The sequence below is a fragment of the Ipomoea triloba genome, chromosome 10 (genome assembly GCF_003576645.1).
Source record: "Ipomoea triloba cultivar NCNSP0323 chromosome 10, ASM357664v1".
Classification (NCBI taxonomy): Eukaryota; Viridiplantae; Streptophyta; class Magnoliopsida; order Solanales; family Convolvulaceae; genus Ipomoea; species Ipomoea triloba.
The window spans coordinates 20,586,206-20,600,159 of NC_044925.1; the positions used below are offsets into that span (position 1 = coordinate 20,586,206).

The 13,954-nt window shown below is 34.7% G+C and overlaps 1 protein-coding gene across 2 annotated transcripts; it reads left to right on the forward strand.

Moving 5' to 3' along the window:
- Window positions 1–9,097: 9,097 nt before the first annotated feature.
- Window positions 9,098–13,565, forward strand: LOC116032424 (pentatricopeptide repeat-containing protein At5g61990, mitochondrial). 2 transcript variants are annotated; one of them, XM_031274964.1, is made up of 3 exons: window positions 9,098–12,464; window positions 12,579–12,664; window positions 12,930–13,565. In XM_031274964.1, exon 1 carries the CDS (start codon window positions 9,196–9,198, stop codon window positions 12,286–12,288), a length of 3,093 nt encoding a protein of 1,030 aa, XP_031130824.1. In that variant the 5' UTR covers window positions 9,098–9,195; the 3' UTR covers window positions 12,289–12,464; window positions 12,579–12,664; window positions 12,930–13,565. The 2 variants fall into 2 exon arrangements, with proteins under 2 accessions (XP_031130824.1, XP_031130825.1); XM_031274965.1 differs by having other exon boundaries at window positions 13,281–13,565.
- The last annotated feature ends 389 nt before the right edge of the window (window positions 13,566–13,954 follow it).

Here is a 13,954-nt window from a genome sequence, read left to right on the forward strand (position 1 = left end):
TGCTGTGTGAACCATAAAAAAAACATTTTTAATATACAAAAATACATTATTTGTGTACTATATGTACATTATACAAAATAAATGATTTTTAGTACTCAAATAATGTATTTTTCTTGAATACATGGTACATTTTTAATATACAAAAAGTACATTATTTGATAGTATACAACATAATATATTTTTAGTACTCAAATAATGTACTTTATGTACACAAATAATATTTTTATTTATTTATTTATGATGCATTGGTGCACACGGTCCACACAATAATGATTGGTGAGAAGTATTAACATAATTGGACTTGCTATTAAAAGAAAAATGGTTCATGTATAGATGTACTCCCAAACTTTTTTTTTTGAGTTCTACTGACTTGGTTACAATGTAGTATCTGTTCATAGCTACTTTCTCAACCTACTGAAACACAAAGAGTCAACAGATGTCTTCACTGAGGCTCGAACCCACTCCCTTCCACATGGGAGTGTACTCCCAAACTTTACTTCCACTTGTGTTCAAATTTGATTGGAGGATGAAAAAAAGGAATGAATAAACATCATGACTCCCTATTAAATTGATCAATCAAACCATGCCAACTCATAGGAAGTAGAAAATGGGGTAGGAATTGGGACTACACGTAGAATTACTCCTACTTAGGTTAATTATGAAGATTTAAAAAATAGATCAGTTATTTGGTTATCGGTTTGTTATTAACCGTAACCAACCGATACTCACCCCTACTTAAGATCATATTCATATCAGAAAATATGAATAATGTAATGCACTATTTTTAGCATTAAGTTTCCACAATACCATCTTTTCTACATGCTCTCATCTTTTAACCATTTGGTATCAGAGCAGTTTTATCTAGTTATTATCATAAATACAACATAATAAAATTTTATTAAAAATTTGTATATACCATATCACATTCTTTAGTCATTTTTCTTGTAACTTGTGTTGGTTAGGATATTGATGACTCTAAGTGTTAAAGAACTTATTATCTCAAAGATCAGAGCATATTTAAAAAAAAAAAAAAAAACATACAACATAATATCCAAACAAGAAAATATTAATGTGTTGTATCTAAAACAATGAAATGTCTATCAATATACTTTTTTGTTTCTTTCAAAGTGACGGAACATAAATCGCATAGAAGGGTAAGGTGTAGTGAAACTTCTGGAAATGGATGGTCTTAATCGATAGTCAAGAATAGCGTAGGACATGGTGGAGATGGAGTAGTATTCTAGCTAAAATGGTGTAGTTTCCAAGTGTAAGAATAGAGAATTGCGATAAGGCCATCTAGGTGAAGTGAACCTTCTGAAATACATTTTTAGTATTATGTAATTCTTAGTATACATTTTTAACTATGTTTCAAACCGATATAAAAATGCTCATATAACTTACTCATTTTAAAACCAGCTGATCAATATATGAACTACAATAAAAGTTTAATTAGGGCAATGAAATTAGATGCTGAAATATGTTCACAAGCAATGTTCACTCCTAGAAGTTCCTGCAATTATATTTTTAAATACTAAAATATGTTCACAAGCAATGTTCACTCCCAGAATTTATCCCTGCGATTATATTTCTAAATACTAAAATATGTTCACAAGCAATGTTCACTTTGTATATTCAATGTTTTTTGTTGTTGGTCTTGCAATATCCTATGATAAACTATTATGATGTTATATTTGTAGTTTATTATCACAATACACAATCGTTTTGTACATTATTACAATAAAATAAGATTACAAATTAAAATGTAATTTTTAGACCGTGCATCGCACGGGTACAATACTAGTATCTAAAACAATGAAATGTCTATCAATATAATTTTTTGTTTCTTTTAAAAACATTTAACCTAAAATCTAAAATACGGTTATAAAGATATTATTGTGGACATTATGAGTATTCAATATGTAACAGTCATATTTATATCCATTATTAATGTTAGCCGTTACAAATGTAATTTTATGTATACTACTTCATATGTACTAATTGATGTTGGAATAATATATAGAAGATATGTTGTTGTTCATGTTTCTCTCTACTTTTATATTTATATTATATTGTTTATGTTCATCCAATTCTATCGGGGAAACACAACGAGCTAAAGGAAACTATTTACAACAAATACCTAATTACCTAAAAAATATTTATAAGATTATAATTGATTAATTTAATTGTAAATTGTATTATGTATATAATTTTAAAGAATTACAAGTTAAAACACAAAGCCACAACTCACAACTTCACAAGTCACAACTCACAAACTATCAAAGCAAACTTCCAAATCAATTCATCATTTCATCAAATCAATACAATACAAAATAACTTAATAAAGATATCATCAAATCATAGTCATTTCATCAAACTTCCAAATCAATTAATCAAGGTTTTATTCTCCATCTCCTTGTCTATATTGATCTATTACACGATTTCCATCATCTTCAAACTAAACAACAACATCAACTTCTTCTTCAGTTTTGGATTCAGAGTTATCTTCTTCAAGCTCCCTCAATCTACAACTCCGTTGTGATCTTAGTGCTTCATCCAGTTCCTCATCAAATTCCACTTCATCTTCAACCTCAACTTCATCATTATCAACAATCCAATCTTGTGCCAAACTTGCATCACTAGCAAGTAATAATTCAACATTTTCCTTTTGTTCATCAAGTTTGCATTAAATTGCACAAAGACTAGGTTGTTTAGGCGGTTATATTTCAATATTTTTTTGTATGTACCTAAAATAGTAAAATGCAAAACATATTACTTTAAAACTTAAAGTATCAATTATCAAGTATGTAGCTTCTAAATAAAATAACTAAGTAAACAAAAATTAACTAACCCCTTCAAATGTACTCTAATTCTTTTCACATCTCGAAGAACTTGAAGTAAGAGATAGAATCTTCATAGCAATTATTTTCAAATTTGGAGTTCCCCACACCAAAAGTTGACCACCACATTGCTACATCAAAGCAATAAAAATATTAAATATGTTATATGTATTAAAATTTTAAAATTTAAAACTAGTATGTAACTTATTTATCCTGATCATATTGCTCATCATTAGACTCACATCCTTTTACCGCAATTGATTTCCCAAACATGCCATCTTTGATCTTATACTTGGACAATCCATCCTTTAATATCTTGTTTTGCATTTCTATATCACCGAAGTTATATGTCTCAAGGAACTCAACGCTTCCAATAGAAACATCATCATCCAAATGAAGTAAAGGATCCTTATAATGGTAATAAGAATTCAACAAGAAAGCCATCAAATGGAGAGGATTGTCTAGCCTATTTTTCATCTTCTCTTCGATTATTCTAATAATAGGCTCATAGTTCTTTTTTTCAACTTCATTCAATGCCTTCTTCATGTCTTCTTTGGACTGCATAAGCTCACCATAAACAAATCACATTGAATGTTTCTTTTCCTGATCAACAATACGAAGCACCTTCACCAACGGTGCAAAAATCTTCAAGCATAATGCAACCCCTTGTCAAAATGCATGAATCGAGATAGTAAAATAGGAATGTTTCCCTTTAATTATTTTGGCAAACTTACATTCATTCCATTCATTGCTTGTAAACATAGCCCTTAATTCAATTTTCTTATCAGCTAAACTCTATAAAGTAAGTAATGCAGAAGCAAATCTAGTCACACCTGGCCTAACTATGTCATGCTTCTTTATAAAGGATCTCATTATTACCAATGTTTTATAGTGTGCAGAGATGAAGATAGTCAAACTCTTTGCTTGCTCAATAACTCTTCTAAATAGTGGTAAACCTGCAAGGCATTCAAGTATTAAAGATTTAAAGATTTGCTATATATTCTATTAAAGATTTAAAGATTTAAAGTTTTAAACATTTATAGTTTTACACTATTGGTTGCACATACCTGCAATGCTTTCAAGCATTAAATTAATGGAATGAGTTGCACAACAAGTCCAAAATATCAGTAGCTCTCATGTTTTTTTTTGAAGCATTATCTGTGACAATTTGAACAACATTCTCCTCTCTAACTTGTTGAATGCCATGCTCCGCATACTCAAATATAAACTGACAAGTGTGTGCCTCAATTGAACATTCTTTATAACATTAAAAAACTGTGCACAACCGTGAATTGACACACAAGTTCATGACGTTTCTTCTCTTCCTATCTGTCCATGCATCGTTCATAATTGAGAACTCATTTAGTTTCTACTCTGCTTCATGTACCTTTAAAGCTTCCTGGACTCGATCAACCTCTTTTTTCAAATACGTCATTTATATCTAATTAGTCCTTGAGCTCTTGGACCATATTGACCAATAGTTTCAACCATCAACTTGAAACTATCTCTCTCAAAAGCATGAAATGGAATAGTTGCTTCATAAGCCCATATGCATATGTAATCTTTCACCCGGTTACTCCTTGCCTTGTCAAATGCCTCAATTATCCATTGTTGCGCCTTGCCCTTTCATGAACTCAAAGAACATTCAGAATTGATTTGATTTGCAAACTTATCCATATGGCAATTGGACGTGGTGGCTTCACAAGTCCAAATTGTTGCAACTCATCAACATCTATAGTATTAGTATTACTCATAGCCTCACAGGCATCAATCTCTACATCCGCTCTGAGATTAACTTCTTTATGTCTCTTACTCTTCTTTTTGTTCTTTGTTATCATGAGAGTTTCCCTACATTCTAATTGATCTTCCTTTGAACTTGTGGGACATTTGCTAATATTTCCTTGTATGTTAGAAATATGATCTTTAATTCGATAAACTCCAACAAACATTACTTTCTTGCACAATAAATATATAATCTTTTCCATTGACTTATTCAGATCATGAATTACTCCATACTCCCAACCTATCACTAGTAAAAAACTGCACATCCGCTACTATTGTAAATTGTTTTTCGCAATTGTTATACAATAGTGGCGGATGGTATAGTCACTGAAAGTCATTGACTTTCCTCCATTGTTGTGGAACAGTGGCGGAAAGTTAGTCATCTGCTACTGTTCTTAGATAAAAACAATGGCGGATTATTTTTTTTTAAAAAAGGTATCCACTACTATTCCTAAGCTGGAACAGTGGCAGATTCCCATTTAAAAAAAAAAGATATCTAAAACAGTAGCATATATCAACTAGGCCACTGATTTGGTTGTTTTTTTAAGTAGAGCTCTACTTGTGGGTATCTTTCACATATATCATTGAGGAATTCTTGAAATTTTTTTACTGTTAGTATTCCAGAATTGTCCTTGTCTGCCTTCTGAAATATAACTGCAATATCCTCCTAGAAAAATTGCAACACAAACAAATCATTATTCAAAGACAAGTCCTACTAAATTTAATTTGCTTGTTATCCTCTCAATAATCGTGCCCAGCTAGAAGAACAAATATAGATTACATTTCGTATTCCTTCTGTTTCTTCATTTCCAAATCAAAGAAAATAAACATTGGGCAATATGGCCATCAACAACTATTCCTACTCTTCATTTCTTACGGTCTCTCATCCCAATCTCCTTTCAATTTCAAGAAACATAAGATTTTTTTTTTAAAGAGCGTAAGAACTTGATAACTCTATGATGCTATCGACATTTGCAGCTCAATAGCGATAATCCTCTCTACCATTCAGATTTATATATATCACTACTCTATGTTTTTCTATCTCTTATTATAGCCAAGAAAAATGTAGAAATGATTGTTTTTAGAAGTTTTAAGTTCATTTTGTGAGCATAAATATAATATGTGCAGTCCAACTATCAACTTAGGCTTTTAGTTGGATGGAGCACATGCTTTAATTTGGTATCAGAGCCATGCAAAAGGTCATGGGTTCGAATCTCCGCGTCACCCACATAAAGAGACTTCCGTGTTGCGCTCGGAAATCCACCGCACACGTTGAGGGGGCGTGTGAGCATAAATATAATATGTGCAGTCCAACTGGATGGAGCACATGCTTTAATTCATTTTACAAAGTATTTTTATATAATTACTAGGTCTATGAAAATGAGTAAAAGACAAACAAGTTATGCAGTATTTGTTGAAGAAAGAAGAAGAAATGTCTCCGGATGAGATGAATAAATGAAGCAAATTTTTTGTTGAAGAATGAAGAAGAAACGTGTACTGTGTACAGATAGAGATGAAGAAAGATGCAGAAATAAAGCAAAAATGTCAGAAAGTACAAAGGGCATAAAAGGAAATGGAGTTAACTTTTTCTAACTATCTTAAACTGCGTGCAAAATGAAAATGAGACACATATTCCGGGATAGAGGGAGTATATTTAAATCATGTAAGTCGACAAAAGCATATTGCACAAATCTTGTATACACATTCTTTAATTTAATTCACTTAACTACTTAAGTAAACAAAGTTCGAGCAAACATAGAATCATCTACAGCCAGTCTTAAGGAATGAGAAAAGTCTTCTGTAGATTACAGGATTCATGTTTATGAAGTGTAAAATTGTGTAATCAAAGAAGTTTTACAACTTGAATTAGAAAAATCTTCGGCATACTACACACTTCATAATCATAAATTGAAGCAGTCTCAAGTAGTCTTTCATATTTTGATTCTAAGAATTATGTCAACTGCAATAGAATAGATAAAGATCTTAGGCTTCTCATGAATAGGGATGATGTTTGAGATCCTTCTTGGCAATTTAATAGTTTTGGTTACATTAAAGACCTTGATTTCAGTACTATTCTGGTTGAACTAGTCTTCCATAAATTGAGTAGCAGCACCTTTGTTGTCTTTACTTATTAGAGAATTTATACGGCTCATTGAAGTTTCATGGGTAGCAAACCAATTAAAGCTACCAACTGGACCCCAACCGTCATCCACAAACTTTAGTAGGGTCATTTCTTTATCGACATCATACTTGTATTTATTACGTTCAGCAGAGGGATTATTCAGATATGCAATAGGATTGCAGTTTACACCAGCATCCAACAGCTCTCCTGTTTAATAAAAGCCGAAAACTAATAAGGATAATATGGTCAGGTAAAGAATAGGCAAACACTCCAATATAAAATGTAGCAAAAGGAAGATATATGAAATGTTACTATAGATAGGCAAAGATAGCCCTTATAGAGGCATTTCGTCAATCTAAAGAAAAATTACCAGGAATAAAGGGGAATAGGATAGAAATGGATGAAAATATCTTGTCTAAAACTATGGCATGCATCCTTAAAGTTATGATAGAGCATTTGCACAGGTTCTTTCTTGAAAATCAGTGGGGCCCTAGCACATGTTATTACTTATTAGTATGGAGTGTTGGTAGGAAACAAGTTTGATAATCCCTGAAAATGGAGGAAAATTAACACATGAAAGGTTTAAAAATTGGAGAAAATAAACCTATGAAAGGTTAATATTTTCTGGGAAAAACAAGAGGACAAAGGAGAACTTTTGGGTAGGTTGCAAGTACGAGTCAAGTTGCATTCTCTTCTTAAACCTTATTTACCGCCTCCGAAGGTGCTAGGAGCGTTGCGATCTAGGTTTCCCAAGATAACACATACTACGATTCTAACGTTTGAGCACTCTAACTTAGAACCCGGTGAACGACAATACTATATTCACAAAACTGTTGTATATTATGCCTATATATACAATTATACATCATAGTTTCAAGGGTTCGATTACTCACAATGACATTGAACACTATATATATTGATTTAACAAATGAAAAATTTAATTAATCACTTTGTTTGTTGAAACACTTGTTGAAATTCAGACTCCTTGAGTCTAAAGTCTAATATGTATAGGTAATTTTCAATTGGTGAAAGTAATTACTAGATTCATTGAAAGTTACCTAATCTTTTTAAGAGATAGTGCAGCAGATAGTTCTAATAGTAACGTAGACTCAATTGATTAAACATAAAGCAATAACGACACAAGCAATTGATAACCCAGTTCGGAAACTCAGTTCCTAGATTTGGGGGCATCACTCTGATAGCCCAACTCTTCAACAAGATGGAATATACCAGCGAATACACTTGTGTCTCACACGGTGACTCTAGAATTTCATCACAGCACCATTCTAGAGTTTAACCTTGAAGAGTTGACAAGAATGCGATCTCCCAATCTTCTTGAATTGAGGCTCCCCCTCAACAGCAGCACAATCTTGCATTTCAGAGTGAAAACTTACCCAATCGATCTTTTAGAGAAGTCGTGTCTTGAATCAAAGGTAAGCTTTGTCAAGATCTCCCTTAAGCTCACACAAAGTTTTACTTTGCAGATTGTTCTTTGTAAATTCGCTCAACACCTGCTGAATAAGAGTTGGCTCTTATTTAAACCTTTCAGAATCTTGAAGCGGTTGTAACTTCAGTAACCAACTCTGATCAACTTGTATGCTCTGGTTCAGATAACTTTTTAGAGTGTTGTCTTCTTATCCTTCAATGTCTTCATGAATCCTGAACTACTGACTGCCCTAGTACAAGTCCTATTCAACCTAGTACATAGTAAGACTTCTATAATTGAACTATCCTCTGCGCTACAAGTAATATTGGCATGAAACTTAGTACAACTAGGGAGGTTCATCTAGTAAACAACTGTTGTAGTAATCTTATTAACACTTGTTGTCTTTAGCATTTGCTGTCCATTGTCCTTGGCTTCTTTGTTTGTTATTGAATCATAGCTTTGTTTGAACAGTGGTGTGTACCGAAGCTTTGGTGAAATTACAAAATGCAAATAACATACTGAAATGGTACCATATGAAGATTGTCGTTGCTGTTCGTTGTCAGATGATTTGGATTTGAATGTGAGATTTACCTATGGAAGAGTATTGCACTTAGTGACTTAGAGATTTAGATTTTAAAATTGAAATTCGACTACTATTTTACCATTGAAATACTATCGATATAAATCTACAAAAATTGTAAATTGAATTTTTTTAAATGGCACAGTCCAATCATTCTGTTCCTGCAGATTGATTGCAGAAGATGCGCTTATGAGAAGCTGATTAATAATAGCCCATTACATTCTGTGGCCCATTCTAATAAAGAAGAATACATGACGGCCCAGAAAGTTATTGCAGCAATAAGATAAAATGGGCATCGGGCAAAACTCGGCCCATGTATACTCTTCTCTTCTCTTCTGTTTACGTTTCCGTTGCCAGTGACGGCAGAGAGAGAAGAAGAGAGGGGAATGGTGAAACCTTAGAATATAGGAAAATTCACATTTAAGAAGGAAATTCATAAGAAACAACAATGATGCATAGTTTGTTCTTTCGTGCAGTGCGTAAATCGAAGAGCGGGCGGTTGATAATCAACAAGGTTACTCTCAATTCAAGGCGGCGTTTTCTCTGCACTGCCACACAAAACGAAGTCGCAGCTGAAGATATCTCCAGGATTTTGGGGCTTAACAGCTGGGAGTTACTCTTAGATTCATCGGCGGTGCCGTCAAAACTCAATCCTGATGTGGTTTACTCGGTGATTCACAGAAACAGGTCGGTTGTACACCCTAAACGCCTGCTTTCCTTCTTTGATTGGTCGGCCCGCAAAATGAGTATTCCTCCCAGCATCAATTCTTTTGCGATCCTTACTGTGCTATTGTGTGATTCCAACTTAAATCCGCCTGCCTCTAGTTTATTGGAGAAGATGATTGAATGCCGATTTCCTGTTTCGGATATTTTGAGCTCATTGCTTAGGTGCTACGAAGAATGTAATAGGTCCAGTTCAAGTTCCCTAGTGTTTGAGTTGCTAATTATTGCTTTTAGGAACAAAGGCATGTTTGATGAAGCTGTTTCAGTGTTCTTGGGTGTAGATGTTGGGTTTTCGCCTAGTTTGTTGTGTTGTAACTCATTGTTGAATGAATTAATAAAGAGGAACAAAATGGAGATGTTTTGGAGTGTGTATAACGGAATGGTGGAGAGGAAGATTTCTCCAGATGTGTATACTTTCACTACTGTTATAAATGCTTATTGCAAGTCTGGGAATGTTAGAGATGCCAAAAAGGTGCTCTTTGAGATGGGAGAGAAGGGATGTAATCCGAATTTGGTTACTTACAATGTGGTAATCAGAGGGTTGTGCAGCACAAGGCTTGTTGATGAGGCTGTAGAATTGAAGAGGACTATGGCGGAGATTGGCCTGGCCCCAGATGGTTATACTTATTCCTCACTCATAGATGGGTTATGCAAGCAGAAGAGGTGCAGGGAAGCTAAGTTGGTTTTGGAGGAAATGTGGGATATGGGTCTAAATCCCAATCATTTTTCCTATACTCCACTGATTCATGGTTTCATGAGAGAGGGTGATGTAGAAGAAGCATTGAGAATTAAGGATGATATGGTTGCACGTGGAATCAAGTTGAACCTTGTGACCTATAATACTCTCTTGAATGGGCTCTGTAAAATTGGTCAGATGGAGAAAGCTACAAATCTTAAGGATGAAATGATTGCAATGGGCATATTCCCTGAGACTTGGTCATACAATCATTTGTTGGAGGGATACTGTCTACAGAATAACATGGAAAAGGCTTGTGAAATAGTGTTTGAGATGAACGAGAGAAAGTTGGTACCTTCTGCTTACACTTTTGGTTTCCTAATTAATGGATTTTGTAATACTGGAGATCGCCACCAAGCAATCCTTATTTTGGAGAAAATGATTGGGATGGGTATTAGAGCAAATTCTGTTATTTTGACACCTATTTTAAAAAGTTTTGTTCAGGATGGGAAATTTGAAGAAGCACAAAATTTCTTGGATGAAATGTGGCAGAAAGGTACCTCACCTGATGTTTTTTGCTATAATTGCATTATTATTGGTTTCTGCAAAGCAGGAAGAATGGAAGAAGCACAAATGTGTTTAACTAAAATGGAGAAGAGGGAATTAAGACCGAATGACTACACTTTTGGGGCTTTTATTTCTGGTTACAAGGAAAAAGGTGAAATGCAAATGGCAGAGAAGTATTTTTGTGAAATGCTAGATCGAGGTATAGCACCTAATGTTGTACTCTATACATATGTGATTGATGGACACTGCAAAATTGGGAATATAACAAAAGCACTTTCACAATTCAGATGCATGCTTGAACAAGGGCTCCTCCCAGATGTGAAACTATATACTGTACTTATAGATGGCCTCTCAAAGGCAGGAAAGTTTTCAGAAGCAATAAAGGTTTTTTCTGAACTCTATGATAGGGGTTTAAAACCTGACGTTTTTACTTACACCTCTATCATTAATAGTTTCTGCAAGCATGGTAATTTGGAAGAGGCTTTTCGACTTCATGATGAAATGTATGAGAATGGTATTCTTCCAAATATTGCCACATATAATGCCTTAATAGGTGGTCTTTGCAAGTCAGGTAACATTTTGAGAGCTAGGGAATTGTTTGATGGAATCTCTATAAAGGGCTTGGCACCAAATGGCATGACATATGCTACTATTATAGATGGTTACTGCAGATCTGGGAATCTAACTGAAGCATTTCATTTGTTGGAAGAAATGCAATCAAAGGGCATTCAACCAGATGCCTTTGTGTACAATGTGATTATCAATGGATGCTTTAAGGAAGAGGAATCAGAGAGGGCGTTAGTGATATTTCATGAAACGGTACAGAAGGGAATTGCTTCCACAAGTACTTTCAATGTGATGATTCATGGGTTTTGCAAATCAGGAAGATTGAATGATGCCCTTGGGTTGATGAACGACATGCTTGATAAAAAAATCCCACCTAATCATGCAACTTACAACATTTTGATTGATCACCTGTGCAATATGGGCAAGACGAATGAAGCAGAGGAACTTCTCCTAGAAATGCTAAGGCGGAATCTGATGCCAACGAATGCCACTTATAGGTCACTTATACTTGCCTATGGTAGAATAGGGGAAAGATCAAAGATGTTTTCACTGTTCGATGAAATGATGGCTAAGGGTATAGAGCCTGATGAATTAGTGCACAGTGCATTGGTTAATGCATTGTACAAAGATGGGAGTTTGCAGAAAGCCTTTAAGCTTTGGAATGAACTAGTGGAGAAAGGTGTATTAAGCGGACATGTGAATGAGACATTGGTAGAGTCCTTGTGTGAAAATGGGGATATTTCTGAACTATTGACATCACTTAATGAAATTGGAAAGCAAGGGTTTGTTCCTAGTGTTACTATGTGCAGCACTTTAGTCCATGGGTTGAATAAAGCAGGATATTCAGAAAAATTAGCTGAAACTTTGGAAACTATGGTAAGGTTTGCTTGGGTCCCTAAATCGATGACTTTGAGTGACTTGATCAGTCAATACCAGACAAATGAAAATGCAGAAAGTATTATCAACCCTATGAAGCAAGCAGAACCTGCCTGCCAGGTTCAAGCCTAGCTCATTAAAAGCAAAAGGAATGTATAATTTTGCTGCTAATCTTTTATGTTACTGCTTCTCCATTCAAAGGTGGATATGGTTTTCACCTTACCCCCCTATGTTCATGTTCATGTTCATGTTTACTACCAAACGAGAGGTGGTAAGGGCTATTGCCATTGGGATTCACCTTGTGAGAGGTAACCACAACATATTTGTTCAACTTAATTTAATGGAAACTTCCAACTTGCAAATTTATATGAGTGAGTTCCTCTGTTTTTCATTCTCCTCCTGCTACTTTGTTTACTTGGCAGGTCGAATGGTGATCTCAAGAATTTGGAAGCAGTCTAGAGGTTACACCTTCACTTCCCAAATCCTTTTGTGGTACCAAATTTACAAGGTAATTATCTTCTAGTGATTCCAATTTGATCATAAATGTATAATATTACTTTCAATAAGATCTCCAATAACATTTCCAGCCAATTTATAGTAGTTTCCCTTCATGTTTTTGGTTTGGTATGTATAAAGCACATACCCATATGCACAAACAATCAGAAATAGTTGAGGCTTCAAAAGACTTTAGAACTAATATTCTTATCCTCTGAACTTTATCAGTATAGTCGTTACTTCTGATTAATAAAGAAATATTCTCTGTGGGATATCAGATTATGGAGAAACTTGAGTAATTGGGGGTAGCAGACTAGCAGCTGGCCAGATGTTTTCAGATAGTCTGAGAGACTGAGACATCTTAAAGCATCAAGATTCCACTAGAACAGACACAAAATAAGGCAGATAAAGACTGTTTAATTAAATAATCAATTAAAAGCCAGTAATACAAGTTGAAAGTTGAAACTTATTTGGAGCAGTTTGTAGAGGAAAACTCATCCTGAAGATGTCAACCATAGTTGGAATTGCAGTGTCACGACGTGTATGTGCAATTGTTGGGGTTTCTTACTTTCGTGAGTGACCTATCTGACTGAAAGTTGGCGATTTACCTGTTGTGGATGATTTGGCAGGGAAGATGAGAGACATGGAATTGGCTGTACTCAAGACTATAAGAGCTCTTTTCTTAGTGGAATAAAGAAAAAGACTTAGAGGATGATTCAGCCTACCATGGCATATTTATCCTCCATTGGTGAAGCACTTCCTCAAATTCTGGGCGGGCTTTTCATCATTTTTATTGTCCATTGCAATTATTCAACTTGTAAAAGATGGCTCTTCCTTTGCAGGCAAAGTTTAGTATATGGTGTAAATAATATCAATATTGATATTTAAAAAGTAATAATTAACTTGCAATTACATAAGCTGTAGTAGGTTAAAATAGGGATGTCAACGGGGCGGGGTGGGGGCGGGGGGCATACCCCCATCCCCGCCCCCGACTTTTTCCCACCACCCCCGTCCCCATCCCCGCCGGGGAAGGGAAAAATCTCCCCTTCCCCACGGGGATTATGCGGGGACGGGGAATCCCCGACCCCATTTTAATTTATAAAAAAAATGAATAATACATATACTCATCTTCATCAGAATGAACTTCAGAGTTCGGATATCTAAATAGTAGTTTCCTTTAATGTTTTCCCCTTGGTGCATGGATTATGACTTTTCTATATATGCAGATTAGAGTAGATACACATATATGCACATATACATGTTCACAGTCAACTTCTTAAGCACATATGCATGCAATGTTAAC